The 25,806-nt window shown below is 51.1% G+C and overlaps 1 protein-coding gene across 5 annotated transcripts in view; it reads right to left on the bottom strand.

Annotated features, from left to right (window-relative positions):
• Fbln2 (fibulin 2) overlaps window positions 1-25,806 on the bottom strand; it is a 60,081-nt gene that overhangs the window by 26,544 nt on the left and 7,731 nt on the right. For all 5 annotated transcript variants that reach the window (XM_030255157.1, NM_007992.2, NM_001081437.1 and 2 more), the window contains one exon: window positions 11,646-12,934. In XM_030255157.1, the coding sequence (XP_030111017.1) occupies window positions 11,646-12,921 (1,276 nt within the window). In that variant the 5' untranslated portion in view covers window positions 12,922-12,934. The remainder of the gene's footprint in view (window positions 1-11,645; window positions 12,935-25,806) is intronic.

Raw genomic sequence — 25,806 nt, 5'->3', positions numbered from 1 at the left:
CCAGAAATACCTAACAATCCGCGATGAAATAGTGAAGCTGCTCCCAGCCAATCGCACACGGGTGTTAAGGAGCCAGGGGCAGCGTATGTGTGCCTGAAATGAAATCACTCCTGAAGGTACTTCAGGCAGAGTTCAGGAGATATATAAACTGACATTTGTCTTTAAAAGGATTACATGGATATACACCAGGCTTCTGAGTGGAGACCCAAGACCCAGCCACAGATGGTGTCTTAGGGAGGAGTCCAGCCTTCTGTATACTGCAGGCAGGTATTAGTCATTCCAGAGCCTGTCCCTTGTAAATAGATTCAGAGATCCGGAGACTATAGCCTTCTTTGATCACAGAACAATGGATGTCCCAAACAATCCAGGCCAGACAGCAAGACCCCTGGACAGTCCCCTTTCCCTGCCGCGAAAGCCCTGAAGAATTCTGGCTTTGAAACTGCGGCAGAGCCTTTTCTCTCCTGGCAGGAGGGCAGCAGTGGGGGTTCTCTGCTAGGCCCACTCAACAGAATGTTTGCTTTGTGGCCTCAGAACAAAGCCCAGAGGATGACAAGGCATTGTGGGTCCCACCAGATTTGAGGGATATCGAAGGCATTTACAGCAGAACCCAGGGCAAGCCCTTCCAGGCCACCCAGGAGCCGTGAGCATCTTTCTGAGGCCTGTAAAGTAGGCAAACTAGCAAGGGTCCTGGCCTCCACTCTGCCTTCTGCCCCAGGTTCATAGGAGGGGGCAGATGAGCCGCTGAGGTGGGGGTCCACCTGAGTCCACCTGGCCTTGCTTCTCTATGTCTATGTCTCCATACCCTTGTTCTTTCCAGGTGTTTTAGCATACGAGTCTATATGAGTCTATTTAGCTATAGGAGTCTGCCTTCCAGTAGGCTCACTTAAACCTAGTCAGTCCTACTGTGTGCTGAGCTGAGCCAGAGTCTAGCAGTGACTGCTGAACTGCAGCCTGCACTTGAGGTCCCATCCCCAGGGCTCTCAATAGAGGGTCCCGACACTGTCACTTTTACAGATGGTCAGACAGAGGCCTGACCTATGGTATACCACACATACTCACAGGCAAACGAGAACAAAAAGGATCAGCTAGCTACAAGGAAAGGTACTTGCTGACACCATTCTCAGGAATGTGACTTAAGAGCAAGAAGAGATGCTGCTCTACACCAGAGCCAAGGATGAAAGGGGCTGTAACAGAGATGAGGGTGCTGGGAACCCACCTGCCACACACACATGTGTAAACTCAGTGCATATAAACTTCAAGATGCTCTCGTAAAGCATTGAGAAACATCAATCAATGCCATGCACCCTTCGGTCAGCAGATCCCCACCCAAGCATGCCGTAAATACTCAGGGACGCCTCCCGCTCCCCAAAGACACAGAGGCATGTGCCAGCAGCACAGCCCCCAACTCTCCACCAGCATCACAGCAGATCAACAAGTATGATTCACTCCACAGCAGAATGCTACTGAGGCATTCCGGTTGCCATCGCAACGGGGGCTGCAATTAACTGCTCCTTACAAGAACATGGATAGGACCCAAAGTGTTTCCTTCCTCCAAAAGAGACAGGCACAAATCATTGCCATTCTACAAAATAAACTCAAGAATAGGCAAGGGTATTGTCAAGTCAGAACAATGGCTTTAATGGGGCCAGGAGAGAGTAAGAGCTGACAAGCTGGAGGCAACACCTGAGAACCCTGGTTTCTATCTGTGGGTTAGAGCACAGGTGTTGTCTCCCTAAGCTGTCCACCGAGACCCAAAGCGCTGCTGTCTGCAAATTAAGTTCGGATAGGACATTTGGCAATTACACTACATCAAAAGACACCCGAGAGTAGTGTGTGTATTCAGGGGAGTTTCAGAAAAACAAACCCAAGGGGTATAACCACCAAGGTAAAGCAAACACTGGCTAATCACCCTTGATTAGATATAGCCTTTACCAAACAAGCTTTACAGAAGACCTGGGGAACAATTAGAGTAAGCAGAGCATTATATGGCCTTAGGGAATTAACTGAGTTAGATGGAGTATTTTTTTTTTTTTTTTTTTTTAGAGTTTTAAGATACAGGTCCAAGACTGGAGATGCTTCCAGAATGCACGTGTCATAGGCTGGTCTTCCTATCCACTGACTCTGCAGCTGTGGATTCAAGCAACTCAATTTAAAAAAATATTTCTAAAAGTCCTGTATCTGTATTGAGCAAAGGCACACAGACATCCTTTGCTTGTTCCCCCACACAGTGCAGTAGAGCAGCTATTAACACATCGTATTCACCCTGTCTCATAATAACCAGTGATCTCCAGGTGTTTGAAGTAGGATTCACACCGGTTCTATGCATGGGTTTTACATAAGAGACATAAGCATCCTCCAACTTTGGTACCCAAGATAGAGACGGGGGTGTTCCTGGAATCAGTTCCCTGAAGATAGCGAGCGGTGACTCTCCGTAAATGTGTGTCTTAGTCAGGGTTCCTATTGCTGCAATGAAGCACCAAAAGCAAGTTGGGGAGGAGGAAAGGGCTTATTTGGCTTACACTTCCACATCACTGTTCATCATCCAAGGAAGTCAGAACAGAAACTCAAACAGGGCAGGAACCTGGAGGCAGCAGCTGATTTAGAGGACATGGAGGAGTGTTGCTTGCTTTCCATGGCTTGTTTAGCCTGCTTTCTTGTAGAACCCAGGACCACCAGCCCAGGGATGGCACTACCCACAATGTGCCGGACCCTCCACCAACAATAACTAACAAAGAAAACACCCTACAGCTGGATCTTAGGGAGGCATTTTCCCCAACTAAGATTTCTTCCTCTCTAATGGCTCTAACTTGTGTCAGGTTGACATAAACTTAGCCAGGATGGTGACTCTCTCTCTCTCTCTCTCTCTCTCTCTCTCTCTCTCTCTCTCTGTGTGTGTGTGTGTGTGTGTGTGTGTGTGTGAGAGAGAGAGAGAGAGAGAGAGAGAGAGAGAGAGAGAGAGAGAGAGTTGCATGATGCTGTCTTCTATGACAACCCTATTGCTGCCTTGAAATCAAAGCAGCAGTGACCGTGCATGCAGTGAATTCTGAAGGGTGGGCCTCCTAACATTCCTTTGTGGAAGTGAGGTTGAGCCTTGCCCATTCCCCCAAGGATGTACCAGCAGTTAGCAATTGCTGCTGGGACACACCCCCTGTTAAGTTGTTCATGTTTCTCATAACCCCAACTAAACCCACAGTAGACTTGGATGGAATCATTCATTCTGTTGTGGTCTTAGCCTCCCCAGGAAATAACACAAATGTAAGTATATGTGTACCCATGTGTCTCCATGAGTATCAAATGAGTCTGCACTGGATGATAATAGCCCCACAAATAGCCCTAGCTGTCCACTATGGGTTAAGAGAGAGAAAGCTTGCATCCCATGGTCAAGGGCACAAGCCCAGTGACCTAAAGACACCCCACTAGGCTCCACTTCCTAAAAGTTCCACCTCTCACAGCACTAAACTGGGACTAAGCTTCTCCATTTGAGGCTCTGGGCAATAGGTCAGATCCAAACTGTTGGGTGCCCCAGCTTCCGATTCCTACTGGTCACGTGGCCTCTCTCCAGGTGTCCGCACCTCACACCTTGAGCAGCCAGCACACAACCACAGGCTATAAAGATCAGGGAGTGTGCTGCTGTGCCCATACCTGGGAAATGGCACAAGAGGGTGCCTTATCCCTTGCTAACTGTGCCTACGTGACTATCCTCCCCAAAGCCTGCTGCTCTCGCCTCTTTCTTCCAAGCAAACCTTCCACCCTGTTCAGCCCTGTTCATTGCTCAGCAGGAAAGTGGCCTGGAGGGGGGAAGCCTGGAATGTCCATGGCATAGGGGCCCGACTGCCTCTGTTCCTCAAGCCAGAGCTGATGCTCTAGTGAACTGCCACCAATCCCTATACCACAGGATCCTCTTGGTCCCCTCAGATCAAATCAGGCCCCTTCATGAAACTGCTTCACAGGGGCTTTTTTTTTTTTTTTTTTGGCATAGCTAGACAGGGTCATCATAGGGACTAGACAGGGTCATCATAGGGACTAGACAGGGTCATCATAGAGTCAGGACTTCTGGTAACACCTCAGAGCTTGCTGGCCTTCAGCAAGCTCCTTACTTATCCCTGGCCTCTTCAGAGTTCTGGTTGTGTGCCTAGGGATGGGAAGGAGTAAGAAAGTCAACACTCACAGCAGCAAGACTAGGCCCACTGCAAGCTTTCTTGGTGCTTTAGACTGTTTGAGTGAGCTGCCAATATTTACATGATGGGAGCTTCCAGATGAAATCCCAGATCCCAGGCTTCTGAGAAAACCCAAGGGAATCATGCTCAGCCTTCTCAGCCCAAGAAACAACAGACCCGGAAGTTTCCATACAATGAGATCTGATCTCCCACCAGCACATCATTCCTACTACTTCCAGGTCAGGAGCCTCCCTAAGGTCTGCAGACCCCCAGCACTGAGTCACAGCTGACCCCATCCCAGCAGGGTAAGACTTCACCTCTGCCCCCTACAGATCCCTAGGCACCCAACACCATATCCATGAGTGAGTGGAGAAGTGAGTGGAGAAGAAGGGGATAGGGGCTGAAAGCAAACCAGAGACCTATCCCCAGCTCAGTGGCTCCCTAAGCATGAGCAGACAGTCGGAACCTGTGCTTAGCTTCCCACACTTTACCACATAGACCCCAGAGAATCTGGATTTCTGGATTCTGGACTCCATGCTATAATATTGCCCAGGCCAGAGGCTAGAAAAGAGGCCACAGCCTGCCAGCTATGCACCAGCCCTGCCCTGCCCAATGCTGCCAGTGCCCTGTAATAGTTCCAGAGCCTCCATCTGGACAACAGGGGAACATTTGTTAGCACAGTATAGCTGGGCACTCAGAAAGATGGCATACAGGGCTAGGAAATACCAGGGCAAAAGGCCAAGTGGGTAGCCAGCACATTTCTCTGCTTCATTGGCCTTGGGACCTTGGACAGTTCCCTTAACCTTCCTAGGTCTCAGTCATCCACTTATAAAATGGGTATGAAGATAGCAAACCCCTGAGAATGTCTTCTAAAATGAAAATATCTATACATAGCCACCATTGAATCCAGTATCTGACACATAATCTAGCCGCCTGCCCTTGCTAATGGAATGCCACCTTGTTGCCAGGCATCTGCACACAGATGCCAAAGTGATGTCAGGGGAGTACAGTGTGAGAGATAGGCAGGGAGGAGCACTCAGCTGGAGGTGGAGCACAAAATAAAAAGGGTCAGGCAGGGAGGAGCACTCAGCTGCACATCTGAAAGCAGCTGGAATGACAAACACAAGGGAAGGGCAGGAAGTGTTCAGCTAAACACCCCGGCACAACCCCAGCAGGCCTAGCCCTTAGCTCTGTAGCCAGAGGAACAGGCTTCTGATCAGCAGAAACAGACACAGATCTGTTCCAACAAAAGCACAAATCCATTCTCCTTGCACTCCCAGAGCACTAGCAACCCTGCTGTAGAGACAGCATGGAAGAACACACCACACAGCTCTGGGCAGCCACTCTGAGCTGCTCATTGTATCAGACTTCCTACATCTTCCAGATACAGAACTGAGGCTCAGAGAGGGTGCGTCCCTTGCCTGAGGTCACATATCCAGGAGAAGCAGGAGCTGGAATCTGCTCACTGAGAGTCAAACTGGGTTCTTTTCCAGTGTAATGCAGTACCAAGCTGGGAAGCATTGTATGGTCATGGGGGTAAGGGCCCTGCAGATTTTAATCAATATTGCCTTCCAGAGGCAGATGAAGGAGGCAGTAAGGCCACTGTACCTTTTACAGGGCAGCCAAGTGATTAACCTGAAGGCTATACAGTGAGAGGGAGCTGGGTCATCCAAGCTGGGGAGACTCTCAGCAGGACCAGAGGACAAGAGCTCTTGTGGGGATCACAAGGAAAATGCTTTTGTTGTGGGGAGCAAATATGATGGGGACCCCTGAGGCTCCTGCCACAGGGCTGAGGGCTGACACTCCGGTCTAGGGAGACTCCTTGCCCAATCTCCCACCACTGCTCATCCCTCAGGGTCTGCTGAGGACTTTGAAGTACCTCTCATTCAGTCCCTGGGCCTGGCCAGGCTCCTGACAGGGCTGGCTATGGATAGCATCAGAAGCAAGAGCATTGCTGGTGCTGAGTCTGCATATAAGGACCACCTTGCACTCCTCAGCTGTGTGTTAGGATGGGCTGGAGCAAGCCAATCAAGCATGAGAAACCATGGAGCACAGAGAAGTCAATGTGGGTAAACAGACAAGGCAAAGGGGAACAGGGGTAAGACAATAGAGCAGATAGGAGACCACAGAGCAGAGACAAGTCCATGGGGGTCAAAAACAAGACCAGGCAGAGCAGAAACAAGACCATGTAGAGTGGAGACGACACCGGGTAGGGAAGGCAGAGAGGACATCTATGAAGAATACCAGAAGAACCACAGTGCTATGGCTTGGGAAAGAGGAAGAGAGGCAACCCACCAACAGCCCTGGGGATGGCACATGGCCTGGAAACCCTGGTAGGAAGGTTTCTGAGTATTCTAGACCATCTGGAATCCACACTTCCAGTGGGCAAAAGAGAGGTGAGTAGCAGCCAGAGGCTGTGAACACTAGGGCAGGACATGGTATCTCTAGCATGGTGGGAATATCCTGGAATTAGACTTAAATGATTTTTGCATAACTGGGAAAGTATTAAAAGCCACGGCACTATGCCTTTAAATGCAGGGGACTTTATGATTGTAAATATGATCTCAATAAATCTGCTTTTAAAGAAAGACATTAAAGAAACAGCAAATTTAGAGAAACCTGGTCCTGGTGGAGTGACAGCCCTGGGAGACACCATGGGGACATCCCACTTATGAAAATGACAGAAACTTTAGAGAACTTTGATTCCCATGGTCTTGATCCTTCAGGCATAGTGGAATGTATCTGTGCTGGGTAGTTTGTACTATCAACCTATCATAATCTAGAGTCACCTGGGAAGATGGAATTTCAGCTGATGAGACTGGCCTGAGGCCATGTCTGAGAGAGATTATCTTGATTGATGATGTGGAAGGGCTCAGCCCACTGTGGGCAACACCATCCCTAGGCAGGTGGGTCTGGACTACATAAGAAAGCTACCTGAGCATGTGTCTGAGTTTGAGTCAACAGACAGTGTTCCTTTGTGGTTTCTGCATATGCTCCTGCCCTGACTTCTTTCCTCAATGATGTACTGTGAGCAGAAAACGTAAGCCCAATAAAGCCTTCCCTCTCCAAGGTGTTTACCACAGAGAGAAAATAAGATAATAGGTATTATCCCCAGAACTTGAAAAACTGAGGCAGGAGAAAGGCAAAGTTTAGAGCCAGACTGGGTTATGAAGTGAAAGTCTGTCTCAAAAACAAAACAAACCAATTAAAGAAACCCAAGCCTTGGGTTCAAACCCTCACTCTAGGGACAACTGTAAAATGTAACCAGTACCTAACGGGGAGGATAGAGCCTAGGAAATCCAGATGAGCTACCTGTGAGTCCTCCATGGGATCTAGAGCCCACTCTTCCCACAGGGAGGTAGGGTCTACCTGCCACCATTTCTGCTATGACATCCAGGAAAGCTCCCTGACCTGGGATGACAGTTTCCCACTCTATGGATGGGATATCCTCATGGTGTCTTCCAGAGCTGTCTCTTCATGCTTCAAGCAGAGTCTCAGAGTAACAGGCCTGAGTACAACTGCCAACCACTATTGGCAACACCAGAGCTGAGATGGAGGGTCAGCAGCAACCAGTCTGACCAGTGGGAAGGGCTCTCCTTGCCTGCCCACAGGCTAGCCTATGGTATGTGGCCATACCTGCCTATCAATCAACAGTGCCAAGCAAAAGTGGATCTGCTGACATCCTGAATCTCATCTCATGTCCAGTATCTGCAGATCATGATGACCACAAGGATGTTTTGTAGAGAAGCTGACAAGTAGACCAATGAGGGCAAAGATGGCAGATCAGCAAACCAGAGGAGGGCACCAGGATCATACTGCCCAGTTGTCCCTTGGGATCCTAAGGGCAGTGGACCCAGGAAGCCCCAGCAGAGGCCTCAAATAGCAGGTGCTCCAGTCCCATACAAGAGCCTGCCTGGCCTCTACACGGCCATTGTATGCTCTAAATCATCTCTAGACTACAGTCACGTGTAACTATGCAGTGTGAACAGCTGTCACATTGTTGTTTAGGGTATAAGGACTAAACCATATGGTCCACACAGTTCCAATTCTTTTCTCAAATGTCTTGTATCCAAAGCTGATGGAAGCACAGAGCATGAGGTCCTCTGTGTCTCCAAAGCCCAGACATGAAGCTCTGCACACTCACTGCAGCTGGTGAACTCCAGGCCAGGCCTTGCTGAGAACAGGAGAGGCTGGAGAAGCTGGAGAAGCCCCAGGCTTCTTCCAGCACACACACACACACACACACACACACACACACACACACACACACACATATACCACCACCACCAGCAGCCCTGACACTTCTCCAATGCCTAGGTCCTGTGAGCTGGCAGTAGGGAGGACAGAGATTAGCAGAGCCCCAAGTTCCCCTTCCCCAACAGTTCTTCCTCCTATCAGTCACAGCAGCTCCTCTTAACCAAATTTCATTTCAACTGGCCGCAGAGGCTTTATAGAGACGCTCCCCATGCCTGGAACTACCTCCCCCCACCCCCTGCAGTGGCCACAACACTAACACAGTTGCTCTGTCCTCCAGAAGACAGACTCCCTATCCACAGGAGGAGTCAGAGCTCCCCACCCTGCCCCAGATGGGCACAGGGCACTGCCACCTCATCCCCAACCTCCCCGAAATGAGACCTTAACATCTGTGACTACTGAGCCTGGATCAGCAACCGGGTCACCCAGAGCTCCCCCAGGGTGGAGATATGGGTTTCACTCCTCAATTTTTATTCAGCATCTCAGAAACTGGGTCACAGGACAGAGCAATGCAGACTTCAAGATGACGCCGATTCTGCCATTTCCTGTCACTGTGTCCACGGGCCAGAAGGCAGAGCTCTCTGGAACTCTCTGGGCTTAGGTGGGGATGAAACGGCTTAATAGTCACTGAGTGCCCAAAAGATGGTGTCTGTGACAGAGAGAACCTGGCACCTAAACTTGAGCACCAGTGAGCAGACACCTGCCCTGCAGTCTGGGACTCCCAAGGAAGGGACTCTTTCTTTCCTGCCTGGCTTTCTGAGAGACTCTTCAAGGCCAGGGCCACCGCCTGCTGTTTCAGTGGCTCCCTCTGCTATACCAGCACATCAGAGACAGCACCCTCCCAAAGTCTCTGAGTGACAGCAGAAACAGACGTCAGAGCCCTTCTCCATGGCTCGAAGAGGCAAGCATGTGGCTTCCATTTAGGCCACATCTGGACATGCTCAGAGGCAGGGACAGCCCAGCTGAGGCAGTGGGGATCCCTGGTACAATTCTGACTCCCAGGCAGGATCCCCGCCCCAGTTGGGCCAGGGCGATGGATGGAAACCACCTTCTCCAGGCCTCAGGGCTGCCATGGCAACTGGGCTGGGGTCATTTCCGGCCTGCCTCTCAGTAAGCCCAGAGGGTCATGTAAGGCAAAACTGTCTCTCTAGCCCCTCCCCCATCCATGGCCCCCAGACTCCCGTCCGAAACCAGCCTGAAGATCCTATGTTCCAGACTCTACTTTCCTCAAACGCTTGGCAGGCCATCAAGAGCCCCACCCACATAAGGCCTGCTGTCACCCACCCTCACCAGCTGCATGCCCTGTCGGCTGCACCTTTATCTGTTTAATGCACTCCTTTCTGCTAGTCCCCTAAGGGAATGGCTGAGGCTGCCTTGTTCTCTAGCTCAGCCCCTGGTATAGTAAGGGCCCCACGAATGCCTGATTAAGGCGAGAGCTGTGGCTGAAGAACAGATGGAAATAAAATCAGTACCATATCTCGTAATCCTCAGTGATTGCTCGGCTCATGCCAACCACGGCCACAAATGAGCTCCCTGCAGCTTCAAAACAGACTCAAAGCAGGGCGTCTACGCTGTCTGCAGATGGCGGAACTGAGGTATAAAGGGCCAAGCCGTTTGTCCGTGGTCATGGAGTCAACATATGAAATGGTAGCCATGGTGAGCTCAACCAAAGGCTAAGCAAGAAGACAGTGGCTGAGAACCCTCTCCAGCTGACGCTGCAACGCCAGCCTGGCCCTGCTCACTAGAGTCTTCCCGGCCTTTGCATGAGCTGGGTCCCTGCTAGGATGGCCCTGCAGTTGATGAAGGTACTCCAGACCTAGCTTCCACCAGCCTTCATCAACACCATAGCCCAAACACATCTGAGAAAGCCAGGCACAAAGATCCCTCAAGTGAGCAAAACTGGTCCCAGGTTCTACAGAGCCAATGGACACAAGCAGTTAGAGAAGCCAGGACTGTTTCTATTCTGGAAACACAGAGGCTGCAGGCACTGAGCACGCATGCGCGCACACACACACACATGCACACGCACATGCATGCACTCCATTAGACCGTCCCTGTTCCCTGCACTTCCAGGCTCAGGGCTGGGTGGAGAACATCTGGGGCCTGGTCCCAGGCAGTCCCAGGCCTCCCCTATAGCCATGCCTCTCCAGCAGGCTGCAGGCAGGGAATCCCAGGAAGGAAAGTAGGCTGGAAGCAGAGGTACTGGTGATATGAGGATCATAGGCACCAACTGGTGAGAAGAATGAGGGAGAGAGGAGGTAGACAGGGTCTCCCACCAGTTCCATCCAGCATCCAACATTTATAGAGCACCAACTGTATGCACGTGGTGCTGGAACCCTTGGGCTCAGCACAAAATCTGGCTTGTGTGATGCTAAATTCCAGAAAAGCAATAAACAAGGACCCAAGTCATCCTGTCTGTAATGTAAGCTGTGACTGAGAGAGATCAAAGCTGCAGGAAGGAAGGAGGGTCACAGAGGTAACCCGGCACAGAACAAAGCAACAAGGCATCCAGACACCTCCAAGAGCATCTCAGGCAAAAGCTGTAGCAAGTGCAAAAGCCCTGGGACAGAGGCTGCCCTCCCAAGAACCCAGTGGCCTGGGCTGACTGTGGGAGCATGAAGAGCCAGGAGGGGAGGGGAGGGGCCACTGGGTGGATGAGAAGGACATGTGGTCACCATAGGGACCTTAGCTTCTACTTTGTATAAGGTGTGAGCCACTGTAGTAGCATCGAGAAGAGAGGACTGATGAGTTAACTAGACTCAGGCTAGTAGGAGCAGCAGAGCTAGAGCCACAGCAGAACATGCCCCCTCTGCCACCAGCCCACAGCTGGGCTTCTGTAGGAAGGCACTCAGAGGCAGTTGGCCATGGCGATCTGCAGAGCCCTGTGATTACTACTAAGACACCCTTGGACTCCAGGAGGCAGGATTGGGCTCTATTCTGATGAAGAAAACCTTCTGTGCCTTTAGCCAGAGCCCACCAGAGGCCCTGTACCTCCTAGAACAAGGACCTCTCTGTGTCCCTGTCTCAGATCTCTGAGAGGGCAGCTGCTGAGACCTCCCCTGGCCCATGCCACGCTGTTTGAGGCTGGCAAGAGAGCAGCCATGGGAAACTATCAACTCGGACCACTTTGTCTCAGGCCTGAGAGATGGTAGCTGCGAGGAGCTAGCTAGGATAGTCAGCGACTATTCCTTCCAGGTTCGGTGGCCCTTCAGGAACACAGGAAATGGATCTTACCATCAAGATCACCTCTGGGGACAGAATGTACTGAGTTGGGGTCTATGTCTTCTTCTGCCCGGAATCGAGGTAGCAACTGTGGATGCTGGGGTATTTCTTCAGGTGTCTCTGGGGAGGGGGAGACCTGGGCTCGGTCAGGTGGCAGTGTAGATAGAGTGGGGTGATCGCTGGGCTTTACTGGGTCCTCTGAAGAGCTGTCAGTGGCCAGAGATGGACTGAGAGCAGCCAGGCCTGACCTTGGCAGAGGTGCAGCACCCTCCTGCATGACACTTCGAGGAGTGACCTGGGCATCAGGAATAAGGTTTTCCTCAGGCCCTGCCTTAGCTTCAGCCTCCTTCTCCTGGACAGGGAAACCAGGTCTGGCTGGGGATCTTGTGGGCAGGCTGTCCAGCCTTCCAGGACTGCCTGCTGTTGGTGGCTCAGTGACTAGTGTCTCCTCCTCTTCTTCTTCCTCATCCTCTTCAGTGTCCAATGTCACTCTCCTGGCTTTGGCCTGCACAGGTGCTGGGGGACCCAGGGCAGCAGCTGCTGTGGGTCTGGGAAGGGCAACTGGCCAGGGTGTTACTCTGATGGAGGACGGTGGCAGATTCCCTCCTCCCAGAGCAGCTGGGGGGCCCTCTGCACCTGCCTGGACCTCGTTCACAATGGCCGTAGTAGCTTCTGCCTCTGCCACCTCCTGGTCATAGCTGTAGGGGTCTTCATACTGCCTCTCAGAGTCACCCTCCTCAGCATCCGAGAAGTTCCCATGGCAACCAGGAAGCTGGTAGCAAATGAGCTCACCACCAGCGTCAGGACAGTGGCAAGCCCGGCAGGATGAGAGGTGGACGGTATGGCCAGCAGCATACTTACGGCCACTGTGGACACAGCCCACCTGGCCACACTGCGGGCAGCTGTCGGCTACTACTACAGCTTCAATGCAGTTGGGTGGTAGCTCAGGGCACAGCATGAACTGGCAGCTGATCTTGCCACCACCGGGTGGGCAGGAGCACTCGGTGCTGCCAAAGTCCACAAAGTAGGACTGGCCGGCTGGTACACGGCCATCCACAAACCCTCCTTGTACGCAGTCGTAGTACTGGTAGCCTTCGCAGGCACAGCCCTGCTGCACACAGGTAGCACAGCAGGCTCCTGGCTCCAACGCCTCCTCGATGCAGTTCTCCAGCAGGGGACACTCAGCACCTGTGCAATCCTGCCACGGGACGGCCATGCTTGGGCTCGGAGTCAGAGCTGTGACCAGAGCCAAGGCCAGCCACACTCCTGCAGATTCCTGGAGCAGCATGTCTCAGGAGTCCCTAGGAGAACAGAGAGGAAGCCTGTCACACTAAGGACATAGAGAGAGATGAGGTGTATGCCCCAACATGTCTACACATAGCACACACCATCTCTACCTCCAGGCATGCCTTCCTAACCCACACTCATACATCACTCAGCCCTGCTCTCTCTCACACAGACACATACGGGGAAGATATAGGAACAGGAGTGTGTGCACTCAGGAGATGAAGCAATGTGGCCTCTGGAATGGAATCTGTGTGCTCAGGGTGACTTGAACCTTCTGAACCATCTAGCCCACAGTCTCACACACAGGTAAAGCTAAGCGAGTACACATGAGTGCACACTCACTCAGCCTATCACTGTGGCCTCTCCATGCCCAGTCACCCAGACACACCCATGAGTCATCCTGCACACATACTGAAGACACAAATGGGGGCTCTCACACCACCAGTGCTTTCTGATGGTACCTGTCTGATGTGTGTGTGGGTGGGTGAGTCCACATCCGCACACAGCCGCCAGAACAGTTTTCCTCCTCCAGACACTGACTGTAGTCAGGGGGTGAAGTGAGGGATGCTGGGTAGGAACAGACCCCTTGCAGAGTGGCCCAAACATCCAACCTCGGGTTTACTGCACTCCCAGCCCTTAGACTTCAGAGCTCAAGATCATCTATCCCATGAGACCCTGGGATTTCAAGGTCAACCTGGGACGCTCCTGCCACCTCCTCGTGCCGAATCACTGTCTCTGTCCTGTCCATTGCCAAGACTGGCTCTCACTGCTCTGCTGCTCCACGCAACACCTCCCACCTGCCCAACCTGAGGCCCAGCCATCCATCTCCCCATCGTGCCTCCTTGACTCACTGGGACACCAGAGTGCTCTAGGAGCCACTTCCATACATACGGCCTATCTGGCTTGCAGGAGCCTCTCTCTTCACGCTATCCTCAAAGTCCTCCACAACCACTCATATGCCATCTTTCCACCAATCCTCCCTCCTGCAAAAGTTACAGGTCCCCACAGGCAGCGGGTGACTCAGCATCAGGGCAGCCCTCTGGACACCACAATCCCCAAATGGGGGCTCTCACACCACCAGTGCTTTCTGATGGTACCTATCTGATGTGTGTGTGTGTGTGTGTGTGTGTGTGTGCACACATCTTGGGGGGGGAAACACCCATGTGTGCACACGTGTGCATGTGTGAGCATGCCTGTTGCACATGTGGGTGATTACAAAGAACAACCTCAGATTTTATCCTCAGACACACTGTCTACCTCTTTTGAGACAGGGTCCCTCACTGACTGAGAGCTTGACAATTAGGTTAGCCTAGCTGGCCACTGAGCCCCAGGACTCCTTCCGTCTGGCTCTCCAGAGCTGCAGTTACAGGGACATAGCACTGAGCCCACGTGCTGGTGCCAGTCTTACTAACTGAGCAAGCCCAGCCCTGTTTTTTATCTTTCAGAAAATACAACGAAGTATCATCCCTAAACCTCAACATTTATCCTTTTTAAAAAATAATAATAATAAAGGATGATGTCTTTTCTATTTAGAGACAGATCTCACATTGTATTCACAGCTGTCCTTGAACCCGAGAGAATGTTCCTTCCTCAGCCTCCCAAGTACTGGGGTAGTAACAGGCCTGCACCGCCACGCCCTGCTCTCACGTCAAACATTAAGAAGATGCTAACTTCTCAAAGGTCTGAGGCAAGAAAGAGGAGTAAAGAGAGCGCTGAGCTTTCCAAAGAATGGATGTGCTTGAGTTGCCCAGCTCCCTCTGAGACCAGCAGGGTAAGCATGGTCTGTCAGCATGGCCCGAGCCCTGAAGGCAGCAATGGAATAATGCCAAGCTGGTCACTACCAGCTGGAGGTACCAGCTGCAGGCATCAGGGATCTGTGATGGACACATCCAGGGACTGGGGGTTTGTCAGCGTCAGCTAGTAAGATGGGCCACCTGGCTGACCTCCTGTGGGGCAAGTGGACCGTGCCACCAGACAGAAGAACTGGTAAGGTTGAGCAGGCTCAAACCCTGGGGAATCTCAGAATTGAGAATGGCAGGCAAGGAGCCAGCTCCCTGCCAAACTACCTGATCCGCAACACGTAACCATGACGCCCTACTGAGAAGACCATGACAATCGGTTACGGAGCACAAAAACCTGGAGTTCTCCATGCCAATGAGGTAGCTAGATAGACCTGAGTGTTTAGCCAATGAGCTTCCCTTCCTGGGCATTCCTTCCCACAAAAGGTATTTAATTCCTGGTTCAACCTTAGTAAGATGTATGCATTTACATCTGCCATCTACTAAAACAGTTTGGACGAGCAAACTGTTGATGAAGACCATCTCCTTCATCAAAGATCTCAGCAGGGGAGGGGGCTTCATTGTAAAGAGTCACACCTAAATCTCCTGGAAAAGGTCTTCTCTCTCTTCCACTCAGAACCAAACCAGATTCCACTCCCATCCCAGGCTCAGCCATCCCCTTCTTGCCTGGTAAGCAGAACCCTTGAGCAGTAGCTCAGACCACAGAGCACCCCTACCCCCATTCCCAACTCCCAGAGTCTGGGCATACAGGAGACTGGGAACCACAGTGTCCAACTCACTCTGCTGTTTCTCACCCAGGGAAACACGGACTGGGACCCCTATTAGGGACTGTGTTCTGCCTCCCCTGAGAGGCTTGCTGATGGCACTCGGGCACCCCACCAGCAAGCCAGACATGCAGCCTGGCAGCCTTCCAGGGCTGATGGCCCTGAGGGTAGATGGTTTGCTCCCACCTGTGCCAGGCACTCATGGCTCTTTAAAACAGTAAATAGAGAAATTGGGAAAGGTCTGGTTGTGAAGCCTGATACCTCTGTGAGCCAGGGAAGGTTTCTGAAGGTTTCGGGAGGTGGCATCTGACTGAGGCTGGATGACTTGCTGGAGGCTAAGTGCTTCAGGCTCTGGACAGCAAGTGCACAGGCTAGAGACAGGAGCAGTGGGAGGCAGATGAGGAAGTTGGATGGGAGAGGGAGCCTTGGGGGGCCTGGCAACAGGTGAGCATGGGAGAGTGGCGAAAGAAGGCCAGGTTTTTCTTGCTGAGTGACATATGGGGTGCTGGCAGCCCAGGGGCCTGACAACCTGTGGCTGCTCTGTGCTGAGGGCAGCAAAGATCTGGACAGAGCAGGAAGTGTGGAATACAGGAGAGAACAAGACTGAGGGGTGGGGATGGGAGGTGAGGGGTAGGGTGGAAGGCTGTTCCTGTGAAGATCAAGTCTACGGAGTTTGTGGACAGACAGGATCTGGTCAGGCAGGGAATGGAGCAAGAGTTCTGGAAGCCTAGAAGGATCAACAGATGGAGGTCCATGCATATACTGGGGGATGTGAAGGATTGGACTAGGCAGGATTTGGGAAGTCAGGAAGCATACATACCATAAAGATAACAGTGGAGGAAGGAGCCTGTGCCCATGCCAAGTACAGAATCTGAAGGATCTTTGGCGCTCTGAGAGTTCACCCCAACTGACTAAATCCTGTACCCCTCCAGAAGGTGTCAGAGGAGGAAGGGGAAGGAAGGGAGATCCAAGCAGCCTCCACAAATGTCCAGTGAACTCCACAGGCCTCCGGAGGCCTTCACAAGACTTCTCAGTTGGCTCTTACCATGCATGGATGCAGTGTTTCAGAGTAAGGTCTCGGCCACACCTAGCTGGGGTGTCCCAGAGTTTCCCTGTGAGTCCCACCCTCCAGAGATGAAGTGCAGACAGGACATATGCTAGAGCAGCATCATATGAGGACAACTCCATCCCGTGTGCCCTGAAGCTACCACACTACATGGCACACACTCCACTATATGCAGCTGGCAAACACTCCACACCCAGGGAGCACTGAGCTGGTCTGTGGGATGAAGGTACCGCTGTGTGAGTTGAGTTACTGTCTGGCTGTCTATCTCAAGCTGTGCTGGTCTGTGCCAGAGAGACTGGACTTGGCTGCAACCCCATCTTGGTTCTCCAGCTTTCTGTTCAGTCAAAGGGAGGAGCAGAGAGGCTGGGGCGTGTCTACTCCTCATTTTTCCCCTCCTTCCCTCTGGGATATCGTGGCTCCTTTCCCCAGGGCCACAACTTCAGCTTCCCAACTCTCCCTCCTCCTTCATAGCTATGGTTGGTTCCACCTGGCTGCCCCTCGTCCTCCAGACCCAGGTAGCCACAGCTCCATTTTTGTCCTGCCTGCAGCCTGAGAGCCACATCCTTTGATGGACCCCACGGCATGGAAAGCAGGACCCAGTGAACCTTCAAAGTGGACAGCTAAGTGGAAAGGGTAGGAAAAAGACCAGAAATAGTCACTGCAGCAGCCCAACATGTACAAAGCAAGCGTGTTCCAGTGGCAGTAAGACACATGCTCAGGGAGCTGGGGGCTGGGCCAGCCTTGCTTGTTTCCCGAGCACGAGGACCTCAGTTTGGTTCCCAGGTCCCACCTGAGAATCTGGGTGCAGTCACACACGCCTGCAATCCCAGCACTGGGGAAGAGGAGACAGGGGGTCCCTGGCCAGCCATCCCAGCTGAAATCAGTGAGCTCCAAGTTCAGTGGGAAATTGTGTCTCAAAAAGTAACGTGGAGAAAGAGGAAGACACCAACACTGACCTCTGACCTCCAGACACATCCACACTTACAAATGTGCACATTCATATACCACATGGACACACAACATTTTAAAAAAATTTTTGGACAATGCATGCCTTGACTTTACCATGCACAGGGCCTTATGGGTAAGGAGCCCACTCAGCAAAGTTTTCTCTCCAAGGGCATGCAGTGGAGACACTCTCTCCACACCCTTCTCACACAGGCCCCTGGGTGAGCAAGGTGATCAAGAAGAGCAGGCCTCTGCCATACCAATCACAGTGCTCCAGGACTTCTGCTGGTCTCTGTAACTGAACGCACCTCCTCCTTATGTCCTCACTGTTCCCTGACCCTCTACAGACCACAGTCCTCCAGTGAAGTGATTAACAGGTTAACCTATGCACTGTGTACAACTCTGAGCTGGCAAGGACGTTGGAAGGTCACAGTGTCCCCAGGAAGACATACTGTTGCTGCCATTGTAAAAGTGGGATCTGCCCCCAAGGAGAGCAATGGCCACTCTATGGCAGACCCCAGCAATCCCCCCTATCATCTGGAAGAGCATCCCTGGATCCCCAGGGGCTGCCTGAGACCTCGAACTTCTATCATCTGGGAATGCACCCCTGGATCCCTAGAGGGTGCCTAGGAATGCATCCCTGGATCCCCAGGGGGTGCATGAGACCTCAAACATCTCCATGTTTGTTGCGACTGCATGTTGTGACTTTAAATGGAAGCACTCTCAGCAGCAAGCAACCTTCCTCCTTTGTTGCAAACCTTACTCCTTTCCCATTAACAAGCACTCCATCCTTCTCTTTGGCATATCAATTACCACTATCAGCTCTTGTGTCAGCGCTTCTGTCCTTTGGGGTTATGATTAAGTGGCATGGGACCACTTAAAGGCAAGCTCTATCACAGCCTGTTAAGTGACTAGCGAGAGGGTAGTGAACACGGTGTGGATCCACTGGACAGAGTAGCTCAGGTCCCAGGCAGGAGGGCGCTAGATGTCATCACTTGCACCAGAATCCACATCATTTCAAATCTGTGAAGTTTGCTGCTGAGATTTTTCTACTTGATATTTTGGGCTGTGGTTGGTTGCAGATAATTAAACTGTAGAAGTTGAAAATTGTCAACAAGAGAGCATTCTGCATGTGACTTGGGTTAGACAGTAAGACCAGTCCTTTGCTTCTCCAGTTCTGGCAACTTCTGACTCTGACAAGAAGAGGCCTGCTAGGACTAGGAAATAAAAGCCCAGGGCATGCGGTCCTGCTGGGATTTCAGAACAGCAATGAGCACTAGCTTAGCGTAAGTGAGCCCCTGCGATATTTAGACACATATTCATTCGCTGTGTGTCTGAAATCTTGCTTTAACTGGTAGCCTATACTGGATGAGCAGCTCTGGATGAAAACCTCAGCCTGGCATCATATGCCTTAAAACTTCTCAAGCATTTGGAGGGAATCTCCCTTCAATGACAAGCAGCTACAGAAAACCCTGGGGCTTGCAAACAGCTGGATTGACAGCTGGTAAATAAACATGCAAGCCCTTCTTGTTGGCTATTCAGAACAAGAGGAATCAGTTTGACCTGACCAGAGGACCACCCCAGAGACCGCCAGACCCATCCTCACATCCAGCCAGAGGACAGCAAACCAGCAGCCAGCCCATTTGTGCACAGTCCCACCCATGGGACCTTGTATTATGACACCAAACTGTCCACACTGTCACTGCTGCTCTGGCAGAACTTAGCCTCACCAGCTCTCTGTGAGATCTGAGAGCTCCCAATCTTGACTCCACAAAGACTTGGGCTTCTCTTTTGTTTGCGACACAGTCTGCCATGTAGTCCTGGATAGCCTGAAACTCACTGTATAGACCATGATGACCTTAAACTTCAGGGTTATTCTTCCTCTACTTTGCCTTCTGTACCCTCTACTTGGTGGCCACCGTGTCCAGCCTCTAGTCACCCTCAATCTGTCAGCCTCTTCAGATCCAATCATCAGCCTACAGTTCCTCAAGACCTCAATGGTGAGGGGGTCCCAAATCCCCATTGGCCTCAAGTCTGGAATATGGGTGTGTATGCACTGCATGCTTCAGCAGGCCATAGCTCCTGGGGACCCAGGGTCCCAGCCTCAGTGTAGCACTATACTGTCAATGGATCTTGCAGGGTAAGGGCCCCAGAGCTCAGCCCTCTCCCTACGAAAGACCAGGGAGAGCTGTGCCAAGATGAGGAGGATCTGGCAGCCAAGAGCAAGCAGCTGGAGCAGGTACAGGTGTGAGTCATTAGTGGCCAACACTTGACAACTGGGAGACAACAGGTGGGAGGAAACTGGAGCCATGCAGAGCTGTGTCTAGCATATACACAGACACAGAAAGAAACAAAGCAAACACATACCCTGCACAGACCCACACATACAAAGACATAAAAAGACACACAGAACATATACACACATACAGTCAAACACACAGTCAGACACAGAGAGAGATGCACACAGAGATATAAAAATGCACACATAGACACACATACAGACCCACACATATAAAGACACATAGAACACACACAGGCACACATACATTCAGACACACACACAAATAAATGCACACACAGACACATACATACATACACACACACACACACACACACACACACACACACAAACACTGACAATGACTTGGTTCTAAAATTGTCCAGAACCTACTTTAAATGCACAGATTATCTTGGGTTCATCTAAGGTCCAGAAAGATAAGACCATGTCTTTTAAAATTAATCCCAAATGCCCACACTCACCACTGCATGCTGCCCACTGGCAGAGAGGCCAGTAAAGACAAGCCACTTATCCTGACAATGGAATACCACCAGCCTCAGCAAGGACATTCTGGCACAGGCCCCCACGTAGATGGCCCTTGAGGACATGATGTCCAGTGACAAGCTGGTCAAAATGGACACTCACTAAAGAGTCTACTTACAAAGCTACACGGAGCAATTGGACTCAGACAGAATGGGGATGGCGGGTGCCAGGACACACGGAGGGAGCTGGCATTGGATGGCCAGAGTTTTTTTTTTTTCAGGATTAAAGAGTCTAGAGACAGAAATGGTGGGAGCTGCACAACACTGTAGCTGCTCTTAGTGACACTGAGCCACACACCCAAAAATGATAAAAATTGTATGTATAATTACAAAAAAAGAAAAAAGAACAAAAAACCACATGCACTCTAAAGCCAAAAGCCAAAAGAGGGTGACTAAGTCACAGAGAGGGGACAGAGAAGACCTGAAAGGAAGCAACCACTGCTCCTGAAGCCCGACTTTAGTAGTAAGCTTCCTGGCAGCCAGTGCCAAAAGGGAAATTAGAGGGTGACCCGGCACTCCTCCTCTGATAAGAGGAAGTCATTAGTTCACTGAGAAAATAAGCTTGTTCTTGGCACAAGTTCATTAGTCTGAGCTTCAAGGCTAGTCAGGTTCATACTCACAGTGCCAGACACCATTCTGCGAGGGCCTGGGCGTGTTTAGCTCATTTCACTACATTCGCTGATGAGACCCACAATCAGAAAGGGTGATAAAGGGATATGAGCTCAGACCTCAATGGCGATAGGAGCCCGAGTCCTTCAGTTCAGCAAGCACCTCTCTCCACCTCACCCCCATCAGCCCTGTGCCAGATACCAAGATGGGACAGTGAACAAGAACAAAAGAAGTCCTCCCTCTGGGCATAACTGTCATCCCAGCACTTTGGAAACTGTGACACAAGATCATGAATTCAAGGCCAGCCTGGGCTACATAGTTAGACTACTACCAACAATAACAACCAGAACATAAGCAAACAAACATAGAAAGAATGTGCATGAGATAGATAGATAGATAGATAGATAGATAGATAGATAGATAGATAGATAGAGAAGGAGAAAGGGAGAGAGGGAGAGGGAGAGAAGGAGACTGACTCTGACTTTTATGGAACCAATAACCTAATGTAGAAAAAAAGCAGGAAAGAAATCAGTAAGACAATTGGGGCATTGTGACAGAGAACTAGACACACCCTTGATAAAAGAGGACAGAGGAGGCTGAGGAGGTTACATTTCAACTGAGATCCAGTCCCCTCCCAAAATGTGCAGCCACCCAAATGTCTAGGAATGGCAATGGGCAGAAGAAATGCATGTGCAAAGGCCCCAGGGCATGAAACAGTTTGCCTCACTGTGGGTGGTTGCAAGTGAGACAGCAGAAGATGGGAAGTGGGCAACAAGAAAGGAGGGGGTCATGGGGGGAAGGGAGAAGCGGTGTGAACGACCTTAGTTACACAGGTCAGTAACAGCATGCTTGGGATTCAAAGAAAAGCTGCACACATCCCCTTCGAAGGTCCGAGGACAATCCAGTCCTAGAAAGCAGGAAATCTAGAAAAACCCAGTTGCCAAGTGGGCATATCCAACCTCCAGCCTGCAGGCCGGATGGTTCCAGCAGATCTCTGAATGTAGCCCACACAACTGTAGGCAACAATGGCAAAAGGCTGGACACCCCTATTTATAGGATACCATGCCTCCCTGTTGCCAAGTCTTCTGGAAGAAGGGCCCACAGAGCCACAATGCCTTCCAGGGACAGCCTCTTGATTTACAAAGGTGGTGTCAACCAAGGGTCTGTTCTCCTGCCTACCCCAATGCTGAAGCACATTCTGTATGCGTGCTTTTCCTCCTTAAGATGCTTTACAAAACAAACAAACAAACAAACAAGTAGTTCAGAAAAATGTAACAAAAGGGGGCAGGGAGCTGGGGAATGGACAGATGGCAAGAGACACGAGCCACACACAACTGCCAACTGTCATCAGGTCTCCCTTCTACCTGAATCTCTACTTTCTTCCCTTCCTGTGACCCAGTGTCACAACACAGGATGGTGTGACTGGTCACAGACCAAGCCTGGCTGTGCTTGGAAGGAGTCAGCAGGGACCTAGGGAAGGGTCTGGGGTCCTCTAGGGCACAGAACTTGAGCAAAGGGGTAGGCCAGGAAGTACTGTGGAAGCTGAAGATGGTGAGTGAAAGGCTATGGGACACCCAACCCCCAATTCCCTGGGAAGAGAAGGGAAATGCTGGGTCCAAATGCAAATTGTGGATTAAGTCATGCCCCAGAGTCAGGCATGGTGGCACATGTGTATGGTCCAAGCTACTTGAGATGCTGAGGTAGGAAGAAATGCTGGGCCAGCCTGGGCTACATAATAATAAATTAAATATTTTTTAAAAATGAAAAAGACAAAAACTGAATAAGCTCGCTTGGCCCGATGTGAGATTCAGGGTGCCAGGCAGCTCGTCACCCACCCTCCAGCCCCTGGGCTTTCCTTCAAAGGAGTGAGCTCATGAGAATGTTGGAAAAACAAACTCTCAATGGAACAGCCAGGCTTCACCCTCCCTTCCCACTCCTCCCTAAGAAAGAAAAGAATTTTATTCTGCCAAGTGTCGGGTGAGGGCTGACCCTTGGATTCCTAGGTATGAACCGCTAATCTCATAACCAAGACAAGCAGGTGAAAAATTACACAGCTTAACGCCCAGAACTCTTCATTAGCTTTCAAGAAAAGAAAATGTTGCTTTTGGCTCGGGGGTGCTCCATCCGTGCCTTCCCCTGTTACTAAAGCCTACAGAGTGGAAGCAGTCCCAGGGTGGAGCAGTGAAAGGAGCTGGCCTGGGCCAAGACTGATCTCAGCATTCCTACCTGGGGCTCCATCCAGCCTACAACTGTGCACCCTTGACCTCCCTGTAGCTAGCTCCAGGTCCCGCCTGCCTGGGCTGTCTCCACTGATCCCGCTCAGTGCCCTCTGTAAACACTGAAGCTCTGTGGGGCACAAAGGATGGATGTGACTATCCAGCACACCCCTCTGTAAGAACAGCCCCTAGATTACCCTCTGAGGCCCACTGCATGCAACTCAGCATTTCTCACTTCCCACACCACAGTGGCCAGTGGTAGACACCAAGTCAGTCAGAGCCTACAGGACCCAGCTCAGGGGATACAGTGGAGAACAACCTGTGTCTATCGCCTTGTATGAGACATCAAGAATCTCTGAAGTCATCCTGTCCTCAGAGGGACACTGAGGATATTGGAGCCAGTTCAGCTGGAAGAAAGGAGGGAGAGGGATGGAGAGAGAGGTAGGTGGTGCATGGCCACAGCTGTCTAGCAGCTGCACTAGCTACACCTAAAGTTAATTGAAAAGACAAACCTTGCAGTGAGCTAGCCCAAGCTAACTCTGACCGGACTTTCACTAGCTCGCAAGTCTTAATAGACATACAGGCTTATTCTGTGGAAATAGGGACTTGTGCCTGGCCTCCCAGTTGAAATGAAAAAGTCCAAAAGTCACTCTCCAAGCCACCCATCTCTCCCAAGCTACCTCCTCCCTCTGGAGTCCTCCAAAGAACCAATTCCTAACAAACCAGAAGGTTTTTCTTTGTTCACAGACAATCCTCTTATTACCCCAACCTGAGATGCTTCTCCTCTGAAGTTGCAGCCCCTAGTCCTATCCCATGCTTAAAGCCAAGCCCAAAGGGTTAGGAAGTGGCTAAAGGAGGGGGGGGGGTAGTAGATAATAGTGGATGGATGCATGGATGCATGGATGGGAAAGTGAGAGAGAAGCTGGGAGGTGGCTAGATGGATGAAAGCGTAAGTGGATGAACAAGAGGATATATAGGTAGTGGATGGGTGAATTAGGTGTGTGTGGGATATATGGGAGGGTTACTGGGTGAGTGGGTAAATGGATAAGTGGATGAGTGGGCAGGTAGAGAAGTGAGTAGGTGGGTCGACAGATGGTTTAGTACGGAGTTGACTGTGTCAGTAAATAAGTGAGTGGCTAGTTAGCTGAGAGGATCAGAAGAAAGATAGATGGGTGAAAAGGTGAGTTAATAAATGGACACATGAACTTATCCCCCAGAAAAGTGGATAAGAAAATGGATTCTAGTGAGCCAGGTAGGTGGGCTGCTGATGAGTGGAGGACAGATTGACAGGAAGGTAGATTTGTGGGTAGCTCAGTACGTTTGTGGGTGGCAGTTGGGTGGATGTGAGAGGATGGAGGATGGAGGTGGGTGGTGGCCAGGGCCACCAGCAAGGGATGAATAGAGTCCCAGGCCAGTGAACAGTAGCTGTACACATGGGAGTAAAGAGCCAGGCTTGTCCATTGATTTTACAGACCAAGGGAAGTCCAGAGTCAAAGTTCTTTACTTCCCCAACACAGCCTGAGGCACCACCACTGGCCAGCACCTCAGACAGCTCCCTGCCCTGGGGACAAGCACCAGAGCTCAGGCCCCAGAGTCAGACAGGCCTTGTGGAGGTCCCAGCACAGGAAGTTCCCCTGCTGTGTGTCTGCAGGTGAAAGGCTCTGGCTCTCTGAGCTCAGCCCCCAGCCCTGCGCAGGAGAACACCATCGTCCCGAACTGGAAAGCCTTTTGACAGAGGCCAGTGTGAGACAGCACAGAGAGGGCCCCTCAAAATTTCCATCCTATTAAAAGATTGCTTTAAAAATTGCTCCAGGCCTTGAAGATGGAATGTGCCTCCCCCTCCTCCCATTATAAAACCAGGAAAATCCTGAAATCTAAAGCAGACACAGACAGTACAAGAGAAGACCTCACTGCCCACTCCCCGCTAAGGCCTCAGATGCCAGAAGCCACACAAGGCTGGAAGTCAGCACGGCTCCGTACTGCCAGGCAAGAGCTGAAAGAAAATTCAACACAAACATCCCTAGATGCTGAAATAGAAGCAATAAAATCCAACTCTGTGGAATCCAAGCCTCTGAGAAGGGCCAGCCCCTCTCTTCCTAGAGAATGAGATGGCTTTTCAAGGATGGGGTTGGAGCCAGCATGGCCGCCAATGATACAGACACATAGTCTCTCACAGCCCAGGCTGCAGAGCCAGAGCCTCCCATATCCACAAATTGCAGGTCCAGCAAGAGCCCACTATGTGACAAGCTACTCACACATTTGTAGGGGAGGGAGAGCCCCTCGGGGGCTGGGTCAGGCTCTCACCTGCCCTGGCTCTCTCTGAGTTGTCTTAACTTTTTTTTTTCTTGAAGCCTTTTTGGGGTAAACATGAAGATTAATTCCAGGGTCATGTATGCATATGTAGCCACACATGTGATGGGCTCCCATTCACCTGGCCATTTCCCACTTTTTCTGAGTAAGTGCCAGCTCTCCAGCCCTGGCTGCTGAGCATAGCCACTCCCCCCTCCCCAGACCATACAGCCTTCTGGGTCCTTTCAGTGACTGACAGGCTCTCTGCATCCATCTTCCTCAGCTGCCAACACAGCTGTACAGAGATGCCAGCCAAGAGAGATGGCTGCTGGTTTCTCTACAACTCCCAAGAGTCTTTGCCAAGTGACAATTATTGAC

The sequence above is a fragment of the Mus musculus genome, chromosome 6, assembly GCF_000001635.26.
Source record: "Mus musculus strain C57BL/6J chromosome 6, GRCm38.p6 C57BL/6J".
Taxonomy (NCBI): domain Eukaryota; kingdom Metazoa; phylum Chordata; class Mammalia; order Rodentia; family Muridae; genus Mus; species Mus musculus.
This window is presented reverse-complemented; position numbering and strand designations above follow the sequence as displayed.